This window comes from Archocentrus centrarchus, chromosome 21 (assembly GCF_007364275.1).
Source record: "Archocentrus centrarchus isolate MPI-CPG fArcCen1 chromosome 21, fArcCen1, whole genome shotgun sequence".
In the NCBI taxonomy this organism is placed as follows: domain Eukaryota; kingdom Metazoa; phylum Chordata; class Actinopteri; order Cichliformes; family Cichlidae; genus Archocentrus; species Archocentrus centrarchus.
Genome location: NC_044366.1, coordinates 8,509,390 through 8,524,054, shown reverse-complemented (window position 1 = coordinate 8,524,054; position 14,665 = coordinate 8,509,390). Strand labels below are relative to the sequence as shown.

The window sequence follows — 14,665 nt, the reverse complement described above, 5'->3', positions numbered from 1 at the left end:
ACAAGTGAGGAATGAGATCTCGGTCTTATCCCTGACATGACCAACTTTTGACACAATGTCAGTATCTGACATCCTAGGAAAGACAAAGACTGTCCAATGATGCCTGAATGTCTTTAGCTGTGATCTGCTTGGAGATGGTCACTAAAAAGTGAAATTATACATTATGTACTGTGTGACCAATACTGCATGAACGAACCAATTTTAGCAAGCATGGACACTATATATTTTATACTAATCAAAGCTGTTTTGAGGATATTACATGAATAACAGTGGTAATTAGAAATACAAGATGAAATCACACACAGATATGCAATTTTTCTTTATTTTTAATATATCATGTATTTATTTTACAAGTTGAAACATTCTTTATATGCATACAGTACAAGCCAGTAGTAATCATAGTTAAGATGCAAAGCTTTGCAATAACTTGAACCTATTTCAAACTCTTCATAGGTGCTGTATGTGTATGTAAATGTTTTAAAAATGATTCAAAATCTTGTGTCCATGAAGCCCCATTTAATCAGTATATATGCACTGTAAACTTACAATATAAGCATGAAATAGCCATATAATAATTAGGAAGCAAAGCTTGTGATCTATATATATATATATATATATATATATATATATATATATATATATATATATATATATATATATATATATATATATATATATTCAAGTATTGTAGCTTTTGTTTTGGGCAACCTGAGTATCATCATTGTGAGGAAAAAAACATTGCATCTATCATTCTCTAAATAAATAAAATATCTTATTTTAACAAATAATGTAGTTCTGTGTGTGATGATAATCTATCACACACATTCACAAAACAGTACAGCATGCTCTGACCTCCCAAAAGGAAAAAAGCAAATGAGAAAACACCAAAAAATACAAATACAGTATGTCCTTAGGGGTTCACGAATTTGTCAGACATCTAAAAAATTTTGACATCAGGGGTGGAAGTGTTGAGGATGTTTCTGCTGTAGTCACTGCTGCCATTCACAGGAGGGTTCTGAGTGTCTTTCACGTGTTTATATTTGATGCCAAAAAGACTGCAGATTTTCCTCAGCAGCAGGTCAACAATCTCATCTTCCTCAGAAGGCTGGGTGAGAGAGCAAAGATTCAAAATCAAAAATAAAGAACTTCAAATGACTAGAGGTCTTTTGACCACTGCATATTTGTACATATTTGTGCAAGTTTGAAATACTAAACTGTGGGAGTACAGTTCAGTTACTTTACAAGTTTCTTTGTTCCACAAACTTTCCATCAAAGAATAACAATAAAACAACTGTGCTTCCTCTCTTACATACATAAGTTCCCTTTATAATGTGATTTCTACAAAAAAAGTCAATTATGCTGGAACTGAAGTGTGCGTGAGACCTGTTTAAGGCTCACACTCTGCGATTTAGAAAACCAGTAAAACAAATTTAACAAAAGCAACACTGGCTAAATGAATTGTAAAAAGAGTAAAAAGAGGTGAATAAAAAGAAACAGTGCATCATGGTAACCCCCCAGCAGCCTAGGCCTGTAGCAGCATAATTAAGGGATGGTTCAGGGTCCACTGATCCAGCCCTAACTATAAGCTTTACCAAAGCTTATAGTTATAAGCTTCATCAAAAAGGAAAGTTTTAAGCCTAATCTTAAAAATAGAGAGGGTGTCTGTCTTCCGAATCCAAATTGGGATCTGGTTCCACAGAAGAGGGGCCTGAAAACTGAAAGCTCCCATTCTACTCTTAAGTATCCTAGGAACCACAAGTAAGCCAGCAGTCTGAGAGTGAAGTGCTCTATTGGGGTGATATGGTACTGTAAGGTCTTTGAGATAAGATGGGGCCTGATTATTCAAGACCTTGTATGTGAGGAGAAGGATTTTAAATTCTATTCTAGATTTAACAGGGAGCCAATGAAGAGAAGCCAATATGGGAGAAATCTGCTCTCTCTTTCTAGTCCCTGTCAGTACTCTAGCTGCAGCATTTTGGAAGGCTTTTCAGGGAGCTTATAGGACAGCCTGATAATAATGAATTACAATAGTCCAGCCTAGAAGTAATAAATGCATGAATGAGCTTTTCAGCATAACTCTGAGAAAGGATGTTTCTAATATTAGAAATATTGTGCAAATGCAAAAAAGTGGTCCTACACATTGTTTAATATGTGCATTGAAGGACATATCCTGGTCAAAAATGACTCCAAGATTTCTCAGTGTTACTGGAGGCCAAAGTAATGCCATCCCGAGTAAGTATCTGGTTCAACACCACGTTTCTAAGATTTGTGGGTCCGAGCACAAGAACTTAGATAAAGCTGAGTATCATCTGCATAACGATGAAAATTTATACAATTCTTTCTAAAAATACTGCCTAACGGAAGCATGTATCATAAAGATAAAATTGGTCCTAGCACAGAACCCTGTGGAACTCCATAATTAACCTTTGTGTGTGAAGAAGACTCCCCATTTACATGAACAAATTGGAGTCTATTAGATAAATATGACTCAAATCACTGCAGTGCAGTACCCTTAATACCTACAACATGCTCTAATCTCTGTCATAAAATGTTATGGTCAACATTATCAAACGTTGCACTGAGGTCCAACAAGACAAGCACAGAGATGAGTCCACTGTCAGAGGCTCTAAGAAGATCATTTGTAGCCTTCATAAATTCTGTTTCTGTACTGTGATGAATTCTGAAGCATAACTGAAACTCTTTAACTAAACTGTTCCTCTGCAGATGATCAGTTAGCTGTTTTACAACTACTCTTTCAAGAATTTTTGAGAGAAAATGAAGGTTGGACATTGGCCTATAATTAGCTAAGACAGCTGGGTCAAGTGATGGCTTTAAGTAGCAGTTTAATTACAGCCACCTTGAAGGCCTGTGAGACAGATTGATCATTTTTAAGACTGAAGCATCAATAAATGGAAAGACTTCTTTGAGCAGTCTAGTAGGAATGGGATCTAATAAACATATTGATGGTTTGGAAGAAGTAACTGCTGAAGTTAACTCCGAAAGATCAACTGGAGCGAGAGAGTCTACTGTGTTTTATTCTGCAGAGGCATCAATATTTGCAAAAAATGGCATCCTTAGTGACAGCTATGTCTTCCTTTCTTTTTCCTTTTTCTTTTGTTATGCAAGTTAAATTATGCAAGCAATTATCAGTGACCAATGGATTATAGAATATCTCTTAATTGCCACAAATGTAACAGATCATTAAAAACTTTGCAAATCCTCAAAAAGATCTCGAGTTAATATAAATAATTACAGTTATGTAAAATTGCCTGACTTGCATGCAGAGCTAACGGGGGCACACAGTCAATCTAAAGTTAAGCAGAAGCTTGCAGGCTAATATTAATTTGTATTATCTGCTTATACACACATTTCCTGAGTAAGAGGTCAGTACTCCTCCCAAAATAATTACACATTTGTATTAAAAATGAACAGAGAATACACCAAATGAATAATGGTGGCAATAAAAAAAAAAAAAAAAAATCACATTTACACTTACAGATTATGGGATATTTGAAGGTCATGACCTAATATTACTGGCTGCTGCTTCACTGTTTATTGACTCCTGACTTCTGCTTCAAGAATATGCTGTGTTTTCAGGGAGCATATGGGCCATCTCGCAAACTGTTTACAAAGTGAAAACTTTAGGAATATAAACTCGGTGCTTTCAGATAATAATCAAGACAGCTGCTGCCTGACAACATCACCATTGCCGCGGATCCCACCAGCATGCAGATAGCAGGCTGCTACTCTCCAATTAATATTAACACACAGGACGGGACAGCAAATTGTAGCTCAAACTAGAGAGCTGAGAAACAGCAAGTTTTGCTAAGTAGCACCATAAAAAACCCCAGATATCCGCAGTCTTACTTTGAATATAACATAACTTTTTGTCTGTTTTAGCTTTCTGTTCTCTACTAATTATGAAATTTTCTGTCACAGAAATAAATTCTCCTGCTTTTACTTTTGCAAGATCAGGTTGTACTTTACTGACTTGACAAACAGTTTACCTTTTCTGCTGTTACATAACTGACACCCACAAAAATGGAAGCATCACAGCCAAGCATTAGAAACTCGCTTGAGTGTTTTGTGACTAAGTTGCAATTTATGGCAGTTACCATTTGGCTTTATGATTTGTGTTTTATCTTTTGATTTTGACATTTAATTTCTCAATGTTTCCGTGTCTGTTACGGCACCAAATGTATTTGATTTACTGTCATAAAATGACTAGTGTGAAGTTTGATGGGTCTAGCGTGAACAGTATGCATCTGTGGAGTGAATTTGAACATCCTAGGTCACATCGTTCTCGAGTTATCATGTTTATAAGATTTTCAGAAAATGACCTCTGACTTTTACCTTCAGGTCAAGGCCTCCAATATTTGAACTTGCAACCAAAGCTTATAGAAAATGAAGAAATGTTACTCCTTTTTCTTCTTCTTTTGGCACTTAACCCTATCCCTTGTATCCACTTCTGACACACTGACCTTCTGCACATTCTCCTTCATTAATCCATGAATATTCTATGTGGTCTTCCTCTTTTCCTCTTCCCTGGAAGCTGCAGATTCAATACCCTTTGCCCAACACATCCACTCTTCTTCCTTTGCACATGCCAAAACAAGCCTATCCTCTCTAACTTTGTTAGTGCCACCTTCTCCAAGCCATACTTCATCACTAACATCTTCACTTTTATTTATATTGGCACCAAATCACAACAACAATTGCCTCAAGGTGCTTTATTAATGTAAAGACCCCACAGTAAAACAGGGAAAACAACAATCAGACCCCTGGAGCAAGCAGTTGGCAATAGTGGGAAGGAAAAATGTCCTTAGCTTTATTTCTTGAGAACTTTGTCTGCACAGTCAAGGGTGACCATATCAATTGAATTAATCAAGTGAATTAAAATCAGTAAATTTTACTGAATAATTTAAATACAAAGAGAAAAACAATTATTTAAATTCATTTTAATTTCATTAGTTATTACCTTGTGGTTTCTTTGTTCCTGATTGAAAGCTCCAATGATCACTGAAAGGAGGAGAGTGAGCACCACAAATGTCATAAAGATTATGCAGGAACCAACGAGTAACCCACCAAGAAGAGGATTGTTGTCCAGGACCTAGAAAATAGTGCATCAGTGAGACAATATGATTTTGGTATTAACTGATCACACAGGAGAAGAAAATGCTGAGTTAATTGCATGTATAATGTCAGAGGTGCTCCCCTTGTTAAAATATCAAATCTTGAAACTATTATATAACATATTCAGTCCTTGAACTTGTCTCACCTCATCATAATTAAAGATCCCAATCTGCAAACTGATGACAGTCATGAGAGCATCCACGAAAGTTTTATAAGATGAAAGTTTCCAGCCATAAATCAGGTTGCACTATAGGAGAGCATATAAATTAGCAGAAGGGCCACTGAGATCATTCCTGTCCATCACAGCTTTCAGTTTTGATTAATTTTGGAGACAGTTGATTGGTATTTCATGCACCATTTAAAGCATAATGAAACTGTACTGTAACAGAATGAATTAGACAGTTTAAATTTATGAATGTAATGAAGACCACCTGCTACAACCCCCCAGTCATCACTGTGCAATTACTCAAATACACACAGCAGAAAAGATTAGGATCAGTTGCGTTGTTCTTTTGTACTTTTATTTAATATATAAAAAATATTGGATGTTTTTAATTAGAAATATATTGATAACAAAAAGTGTCTCAGTGTTCAGTGCCCCCAGAAGGTATTCAGTTCTTGACTTCTGAAACACTGTGTTGCAAATTTACCTGTAAATGAATGTTTTTACTCAAATGATAATATATTACTTTTCAAGAATAGTGATTTTTTTTTTTATTATTGTATTTCTGCTTTAGAATATATTTAAACATGCAGTCATTCTTCAGTGCTGTTATGAAATCTTATAAGGTATAAATAAAAAGTAAAAATCCTATTTTCAAGGGGAAATCTTTCTAAAGCATAATATTCAAGATGTAACAACTGTAACAACTATTCTTGCTCATGTAGATATGAAATCATTTATCAGTGACATCTACTAAAAGCAAAGATTTTGGTAAAGGGTCAAGATACTTACTGCAATGGAATAAGCCACCAACATGATCACAAGGATCATAAGTAAACCAGCTATGTCAGTCCAGGCTCGGTGCAGTGCCGCTGTCATCATGTTCATCTTTGGATTAAGTCTAAGCAGGTGCCACAGCTTGATAGTGGCAAGCAGGACCAGGAAGGCGATCAGATACTGAAGCAACGAGTCAGCTGTGGCTGTCTCGTAAAAACTGGCAAATCTACATAAACAGTAAAGATGGGACTTATCAACAGTTAAAAAAAAAAAAAAAATCCCACCAAATAATGGCACACAGTTTCAATATGACTGAAGAAGCGGGCAAGCATGGGAAAGCATGCTTGTATGCTAAACAGTATGAAGTTTGTCTCACTTGTCTTTGTGGTTTTGGTAGTATGTTACATCACGGTTCCCGAGCAGAGTCCTCTTGGTAAAAACAGCCACAGCACTCCAGCTCAGTAGGATGATCGTGAGCTCCAGAAGGTTCCATTTGTTCTTGAAGTAAAGCCAGCGCTGCTGCTTCATTAATTTGCCCTTTCCAGGAAAAGAAGTGAGAGCAGCAGCTCACATGGTTGTGTGCATGCTCATGCATTTGTTTAGCAGGAACAGCAGAAAACATATGTTGACAATTTACACAAATAAAAGTATTAATTTGTCCCCTGATGCCCAACTTATTTGAAAATAAGTATGTGATCATATTAAATGAAAAGCGTCAGTGCTTACATAAGAGGTTTTTGATACAGTTTTTGTGACCTTTGAAATTTTATGTCATGTGTAGTAGCTGAAAAGGCTACAGATAAAAATAAATAGATGAGAATAACACTGCAAATTTAAGGACATTTTAGACTTCTTGATAAGCCAGATTACATCTTGTCTAAAGCGCTCATAGTAATGGAGTTAATTTAAAATGCATTTTACGTGTGTGTGCTCATTAGGACTTCCAGGTGAACTTCAAAGGGGTGTAGCTACATTACATTTTGTTAAATACAGTAATATAAGACACTGATTCATGTGTACTTATCACATAACCATAATAATCCTAACGGACTGCAACAAAGAACACACAATAGGACTGTACTGGCCCAGAAATTACAGTTAATGGTTGACACCCACCATCACAAAACAAAATGACCCTGAGTGAAAAAAAACATAATTAACATCAGTCAGTACTGCACTAGAAAAGAAAATTATTACAAATGACAAGGGAGATTAATACATGCTATTACATCAGCGTCAACATTGTAATGTACACATTTCCTTATAATTACAGTACAGTAGAGATGCACAGCATTTGCCACGCTCTGATTTAGCTGCCATTTGCTTTTGGATTAACAGGCAGTAACTACTTTCTAAAAAAAATGATTAATGCCAACATGCGGAGTAGCCTCATTAACTATTCAACTTCACGCTGCTCTCTTCACATTAATTAATCCTTGTGTCAGACGGATTTCTGACAGTCAAAGTAGCAAACAGCAAAAACATGCTCTTGAAAAAAAAAAAATGGTCAGAAAACAAAAAATTATGACTATTATTGTTCTTGAACCTGTTTGTGAACCCCTCAGTAAATAAAGTAATTTAATTGGATACATATATAAAAATTTATGAATAGGGTTACATTATGTATTAATAATGTTTTTGTTTACCTGGATGAACATGTAATAGAGGATGAAAATCAAATAAATAATCTCGGCAGTCATAACGAAGATGCGAAGGCTGCCAGCTGATGGGTAGAGACGAATACTCTGAACGTCACTTTGTATTTGAAATGTTCCTGTTAAGTCAGTGAGAAGATTTAATTTACATGCATACAGGCTAACATGATCTCATTCACAGGCTCAATTATTATTCAGTATAAAGGTATAAATAGGGAATAAACTCAGACACAGGCTGCATTGAACTCTGCAGTGAAAGAACTCCTTACCTACAGCTGCGGTTTCTAGCAAAAGCGTGACAACGCAGAAGAGGTTCACATTTGCATTATAAACAGTGAACTCAACAAAGATGGCCCGCGTGTACATATCTAACCACTTATTATTGAACAGATCCTCGAGGGTGCTGTAAGTAAAGAAAAAAAAAATGTTATATTTAGACTTACATAAAAATTATCTATTTATTATTTATTATTGATTCAATACAGATAATAAACCTTCTGAGTGTGATAAAAAGAAAAAGTCTCAGATAACAGAATATCTTGGTTACATATTTATGCATTCTTTCCAGTCTACTAAGGTACAGACCTGCTTGCATTTTGCAAATCTGGGCCAAGCTCCACTGCAAAGCCTCCCCCTCTGTAGAGCACCATTTTGCCCCAGATGGGGTAAGCCCTGAGTTGAGCTTGTGTCTGGTACTTCCACGGACTGGAAGTGCTTGTAGAGATGTTATCCCCAGCCTGCTTGTTCCAGCCAGGTTCATAGGAGCCCGTGTCCTCTGCTTCCCATGAATATGGAGCATTACAGTCTGCCATAACCTTAAGCATGACACCTGCGGTCTGACAGGACTTCTTCTGCACTCTCAACTGACGAAGACGTGCATTACCGATGAGCTTGGAGTTTCCATCAGTGATAAATCCTGGAACACAGTATTTTACATTTTGTCTTGTCATTTAAATACATTGAGTTATCTTCTGAGAAGGTGGCATACCTCAGCTTACCTGGCAACTGGTAATTGGTTCTTTTGTGTTAAACCTACCTGATGTAAATCAGAAAACAAAGAGAAGCAAAAACTCAAGGCTGAAACACCTAAGTAATGTGAAGTGATCACTTGTAAATACATTTCTGCGTCGGGCACCAAGCTAAATGACTGAAAGGTTCACCCCATATGAGGAGCCTTAGAGCCTCAGGTGGAGCCCTTATTGCAGTATGAAGTTGTGGGTTCAACCCTTTTCTTGTTTTAATATGGGTGTGTGTATGTGTAGATAGATATAATAATCGATAACTGCAAGAAGCCCTGTCTTGTTGCACACAGTATTTTTTGTACTGAGTAAAATTTACCTGGATAAACTCCAAAGAGGTTTGTGAGCAGAGTTGTGTTGGCCCAGTTGAATATATCCGTAGCACTCACGCTGTCCTGGATGTCTCCACAGAAGCTTTGTGTAATGTGTGTGTTTAGGTAAAAAGCATTAGGATCTCTCTGGCCGTGTGCCACCAGCAGCAGCATCCACAGGAACCCCATGTAGACTGATACATACATCAGCAACACAAACAGTAGAATTAATTCGGTTAAAAAATATAAAGAGCCATAAATGGTATTAATTTCAGGCTTTAGACATCCCCTGGAATAAAATGTGTACTACCAACAACAACATCAATATTGTTTTTCTGTAAATCCTTGAGGATTTCCTTCAATTGTTATTAACCAGGTTAATTTGCAGTCCCTTGTGAGCCAACCTAGTGATATTAAAAGAGTGAGAATACTCACTCAGTATCTCCCTGAGTAGAGCAAAGGCTTTCCGTTCCATTATCATGTTCCTTCTCATCTTTTCTATGTCTGCAGGAGGAGGCGGCTCATACAAACCACCATGCTGTCGAATTATGTGTTGGCCGTTACAGTCACCTGTGGGTGAAGGTATTTGTTTAAACCTTGTTTTCAGCAACAGAAAAAAAAAAGTGTAATTTCAGAGAATTTATTCTTTACCGATATTTCTGTCGTTTCTTTCGAATGGGACATTTTGAAAATCTTCCTCATCAACCTTTTTTATTACAAGAGCAAAGAAGATTGCCAAACATAAGACCTGCATTGAGAGACGTGAACATAGAGCTGTTTATTCCAAGTATCTATTTACAAATTTACATCACAGAACTGCCTCGCTAAGAAACTTTAAATGATATGAAAACTATGTAATCAAACTTTTCAGAACATGTAATATGATCATGCAGGAAATCCTAACCTGCTGTTATAGTATGCATATAAAAGGCATGTCTTCTTCTCACCTTTAGTGGCTGAATAAGGAGGAGACTCTGAAAGAAGGAAATAATCATGGATACCAGCCAACTTATGGAGCGCTCTTTCCCAAATTTCAACCCATAAAGCATTGTGAAATATCCAGCTATAACACTGGTTGCAATCACCAGCAGCCAGCCGACAAAAACAAACCACCAGGGTAGACCTCTGTGACAACACGTCCTTTTTTTCTGACTGCCATCAACATCAGTACTGCCTGATGGACTGACCCTGTGAATGAGAGGTCACAGAACAGCTTTTACCAAAGTAACTCTTTTTTTTTCAGAAAAATTACATTTCCTTTGATCATTATGAATTTAAATTGCATTAAAATGTGATTTTAAAGAGAAGCATACATTACGGTGTAATAAAACATTTTTGAAAGTAATACCCTATGATCTTAATATTGTGTACTTTTAGTTTCCTTCGTTAAATCCATCAGCATTAGAACTAAAAATAGCTAGCCTGGACCAGTCCAATATTACAGCTAACCTTCAGGAAGTCTGCATTTTTTTTTGACAAGTTATGTTTTTACAGAAATTTACTGGACAATGAAATATTACCATCTTACTGGCTGTAATAATTGGTAAACAGCTGCCAGATGCAGTTACTTACCACTTTCAGGCAATGGTGAAACCAGCGTTTTTTTTCAATATCCAGGATAACCTAAAGGCTAACTAACCCTAAGCATTTAAACTTTAATTAAACAGGACAATATGATTCCAAAGAATAAAAATTATTTTTCAAGTGTGGCTTGGCCAAGACAGAAATTAATAGATGCTAAGAAAAGTATCATCTAATACCGAAAAATCCAGTGAATTAAGGTGACAAAGCCAAAGAACACCTTGTGCCTACTTCCCATGGATTCTTCTCAATAAGCATGTTTGTCAAAATGTTAAAACCATTTTTAAGTTACAGACATTTTTAATTACAGTTAGACATTTCTTGAGTTTACTGACAGATCAACAATTGACACACAGAACAACTTACTGTGAAACATATCTGACATAAAAGTGACAATTAGAAAACCTCTGTCAAAGTTATAATGAGATAAATTAGGATTTGTGGCAGGGACCATAATAACTAAAACAATGACAATATTCAGCAGCTAGAACCCCAGTGAAAGAGAAAATTCATTCTTCTCTTACTTCAATCACAAGGTCCAATCCCCCACCAAGACAAATTAAATATTCTAGATAACACATCTAACCCCACCAATGGGGTCCTTTTAATGGGAGATTTTCATACGTTTTGCTGGTGAGCTCATTCGGACTGACACTGTTGGAAGTGAACAGCTGATCTTCAAGCAAGCTCTTCATGCTCTGGACTTGCTGCAGTGCCTGGTTATAGCTGTGTGGATCTGGGAAGCTGGAGGGACCCAGCTGACTCAACTCACTGTCGATGTGACACAGTTGTCGGTACAGATAATGGGTTTTATTGCTCTTCTTTTGAATCGCCCCCTCTGTTGGTGCTGCATGAGCTCCGCTATCTGAAAATGTACATGTGTTGTTACATAGTTACATGGAGTAATTTCAAAACTCAGGAAAAAAAAAAAAAAATGTTTGCAGTGTCTGTCCTTTTAAGCAAACAGAATTTCATTTTGTATTCCTCTTTGAATAATCTTTGAATTTGAATGCTGATAATAAAAAAAAAAAACTTTAATCAACTCTTTCTTTCAGAAACCCTCCACTAAAATTAGCTTATATTTATATAAACACAACATGAATTACACCAAACTGTTTTTGATTGAGGCCCTCTGAGTCAAGTACTCAGTTGAGTGAAGCAGAAAAAGTGTTCCCATACTTCATTTTGACCCATACGGTGAGACCTGTGATCACGAAGCTTAGGCATAAGTTCAGTAAGGAAGATCTGAATTTACTTATCTGCCTTTGCCAGGTGTTTGGCTGCTTCTCTATTTTAAAACATTTCCACTTTCACATGCTTTCAAACTCAATGTGACTTCATCACTTCTAGTCCAATCATTTTTCTGCATGCCCTACTCGAGCCACCATAATTTAAATATCACTGCTCATCTGCCATTCTCCCTTTTAGACTCATTCTTGCAACCCACCACCTCCCGTAGTGATCTCCCCTCTGGTTCGCTTCCAGAGGAACACAAAGACAAATCCTTTTCTCAATCTTTTTTTTTCTAAACCAAAGACCAATCAGTAGTTTTCAGTGGCAGGGTCCAAACCTAAAGGCAGTTCATCAGGCCAGGAATGCAATGTTGCAGCATAACCCAGCAACATTTACTGGGTTATGCACAATAAATTAATCTTCAAGGCTCAGTCAGCGCACTCTAATGCAGCATCTTAAAGAGCCTTGAGAGAGAACATTTGCTATAAACCACTTCAACTGTGCTGTGCGTCATTGTGTATCAGCACACCCCACACTGAAGAGGAAGGAGATTTTGGCCACAAAAGGACAATCATCATTCACCAGCAGCACTTCCCATTTGTCTTGTTGCAACGTTGTTCTTTTCACCATGAAATGAAATGAATGAAATTATAGTTAAAGAGTGATCAAATGGCCACTGAAGTGCAAGTGCTCTAAATGAGAGTTCTGCAGAGCTGTCTAAAAACAGCCCCAATGTTGAAAGGATATGTCCTTTTGTGTGTGTGTGTGTGTGTGTGTGTGTGTGTGTGTGTGTGTGTGTGTGTGTGTGTGTGTGTGTGTGTGTGTCAGGGGCTGGTGGTGGTGGGGTGTAGTGTTACAGAACTTTTAAATGCACAGAATGTTATCCAACATTAACAAGAAAACTCACCTGCTACCCGAGGCTGTGTTTTTGGCTCAGTGTTGTCAGTAGCTTTATTCTGCTTGATGAAGTCTTTCACCACAGAAAGAATAGCATTGATATCATTCTCTTGTCCAGGCCCAAACTCAGACTGCTTGCATGGGACGTTGCTTTTTGCAGTCTTAGAGAGTGAGTGGGCAATTTTTGTGATGTCCTAAGAGAGAATATATTCAAAACAAAAGTGTGTTTTAGTGTTATTTTGATACAAAATGTAGTATATACATTTTTAGATAAATTCTTCTGAGTCCACAAAACCATCAACATTTGTAACATGTACAGGAGTTTCATTGTCATGACATTGTTATGGGACTTGCGCGCCAGTCTAGCAGCACCTCGGTATTAAATGCAGAAATATAAAATATATAGCTAACATACAAAAGCACAAAACACCTACCTTAATGATAACATCTAAAGAGGCACTGGGACTCGTGTTCATTGTGGCAGTCTGTGAGGAAACAGTCTGCAAAGTACTCGCCTGCCCTTGTGTGTTTATTTTTTTGTTTTTGCGCAGGCAACAAGAAGTCTTCCGAGGACGAGTGAATCTGAAAACACTAACTATGAGGATATTGACTGGAAACATAATAAGGGAACTCTCAACTCCAATCATGAACTGCTGCCAAGTAAACTGAAAAGCCCCTGAAAAGAAAAATGTGATTAGATTAATTAGATCTTAACCTTTTTTTTCTTACAGTAAATTTAACTGCAATGAATATTTGGTGTACCTAGGTCCATTGTCTGCTCAGAAGGATCCGTTGGGATCCCATAAAACATGATATTGGTCAGCATAGTGCAGAGCAGCAGAGAAAAACAGCAGGACACTCTTTGCACACAGGTGAAATTGCTGCTCGGTGGTCGACTGATCACAGAATACCAGAGGTGTCCATCACTGAAATCCTTTGTTGTCTTCATGAAGAACAAATTACTGCAAGATAAAAGCAACACTGTATAATAAGAATTTTAAACCTTCATAAACTGCCAATTAGTGATGGATTAGCATATATTTTAATCTCTTTTAATTGCTGTAAAACACTGTTGTAGATCTGTAGTTATTTAAGGTTTTAGTGCCTAAAGAAGAAGCCACAAATCCTCACTAAATCACTGGATCAGTGTTTAAGCCGAATATTTAGAGACTCAACTGGGATGAGAAGAAAATGGCTGCTGTTATTGCAGTTCTTTTTGTCTCTGATTTCAGCTGAATTCAAACAGATACTAAATTTGTCTGTAGCCAGAGCTTCTTCTTCTGGCTGGTCTGCCTGTGTCTCACCATATCTCTAGCATCCTCCTCTGTCACACCGGCCCTCTGCATGTCCTCATTCAGTACATCCATGAATCCTCTCTGCAGTCTTCATCTTTTCCCCCTGCCTGGCAGCTCCATATTCAACATCCTTTATGCAATATGTCCACTATCCCTCCTCTGCACATATGCAAACTATTTTATCCTTGCTTCTCTGACTTTGTCTCAAAACTGCTCAACCCGAGCTGTCCCTCTGATATACTCATTTCTAATCCTGTCTACCCAGGTCACTCTCAATGAAAATCTTGGCATCTTCAACTTTGCCACCTCCAGTTCTGCCTCCTGTCTTTTTGTCAGTGTTACCATCTTGAAACCAAAAATTATAGCAGGTCTCGCTACCATCTTGACACCTCCCCTTTAATTCTTGCTGCTATCCTTCAGTCACAAATCACCCCCAACACTCGTCTTCATCCATTCCACACAGTCTGCTCTCTCTTCTTCTCCTCTCTTGTGCACTGCCTGTTGCTTTGGATGATTGACCCCAGGTATTTAAACTTCCCTCACTACCTCCATTCCTTGTCACTTTACTGTTATATTTGTCTCCTTCCCTGCCTCTCACTCA

The 14,665-nt window shown here is 37.3% G+C and overlaps 1 protein-coding gene across 1 annotated transcript in view; it reads right to left on the bottom strand.

Annotated features, from left to right (window-relative positions):
- Positions 1-725: 725 nt before the first annotated feature.
- The window catches only part of LOC115801097 (polycystic kidney disease protein 1-like 2), a 39,952-nt gene continuing 26,012 nt past the window's right edge, over positions 726-14,665 (bottom strand). Inside the window, exons 15-30 of the mRNA XM_030758808.1 lie at positions 13,532-13,731; positions 13,204-13,445; positions 12,780-12,963; positions 11,264-11,504; positions 10,006-10,246; positions 9,710-9,806; positions 9,494-9,628; positions 9,067-9,252; positions 8,314-8,644; positions 7,998-8,131; positions 7,720-7,847; positions 6,450-6,610; positions 6,089-6,299; positions 5,279-5,380; positions 4,979-5,110; positions 726-1,105 (exon numbers count right to left, since the gene is read on the bottom strand). Of these exons, the coding sequence (XP_030614668.1) occupies positions 938-1,105; positions 4,979-5,110; positions 5,279-5,380; positions 6,089-6,299; positions 6,450-6,610; positions 7,720-7,847; positions 7,998-8,131; positions 8,314-8,644; positions 9,067-9,252; positions 9,494-9,628; positions 9,710-9,806; positions 10,006-10,246; positions 11,264-11,504; positions 12,780-12,963; positions 13,204-13,445; positions 13,532-13,731 (2,893 nt within the window). The 3' untranslated portion in view covers positions 726-937. The remainder of the gene's footprint in view (positions 1,106-4,978; positions 5,111-5,278; positions 5,381-6,088; positions 6,300-6,449; positions 6,611-7,719; positions 7,848-7,997; positions 8,132-8,313; positions 8,645-9,066; positions 9,253-9,493; positions 9,629-9,709; positions 9,807-10,005; positions 10,247-11,263; positions 11,505-12,779; positions 12,964-13,203; positions 13,446-13,531; positions 13,732-14,665) is intronic.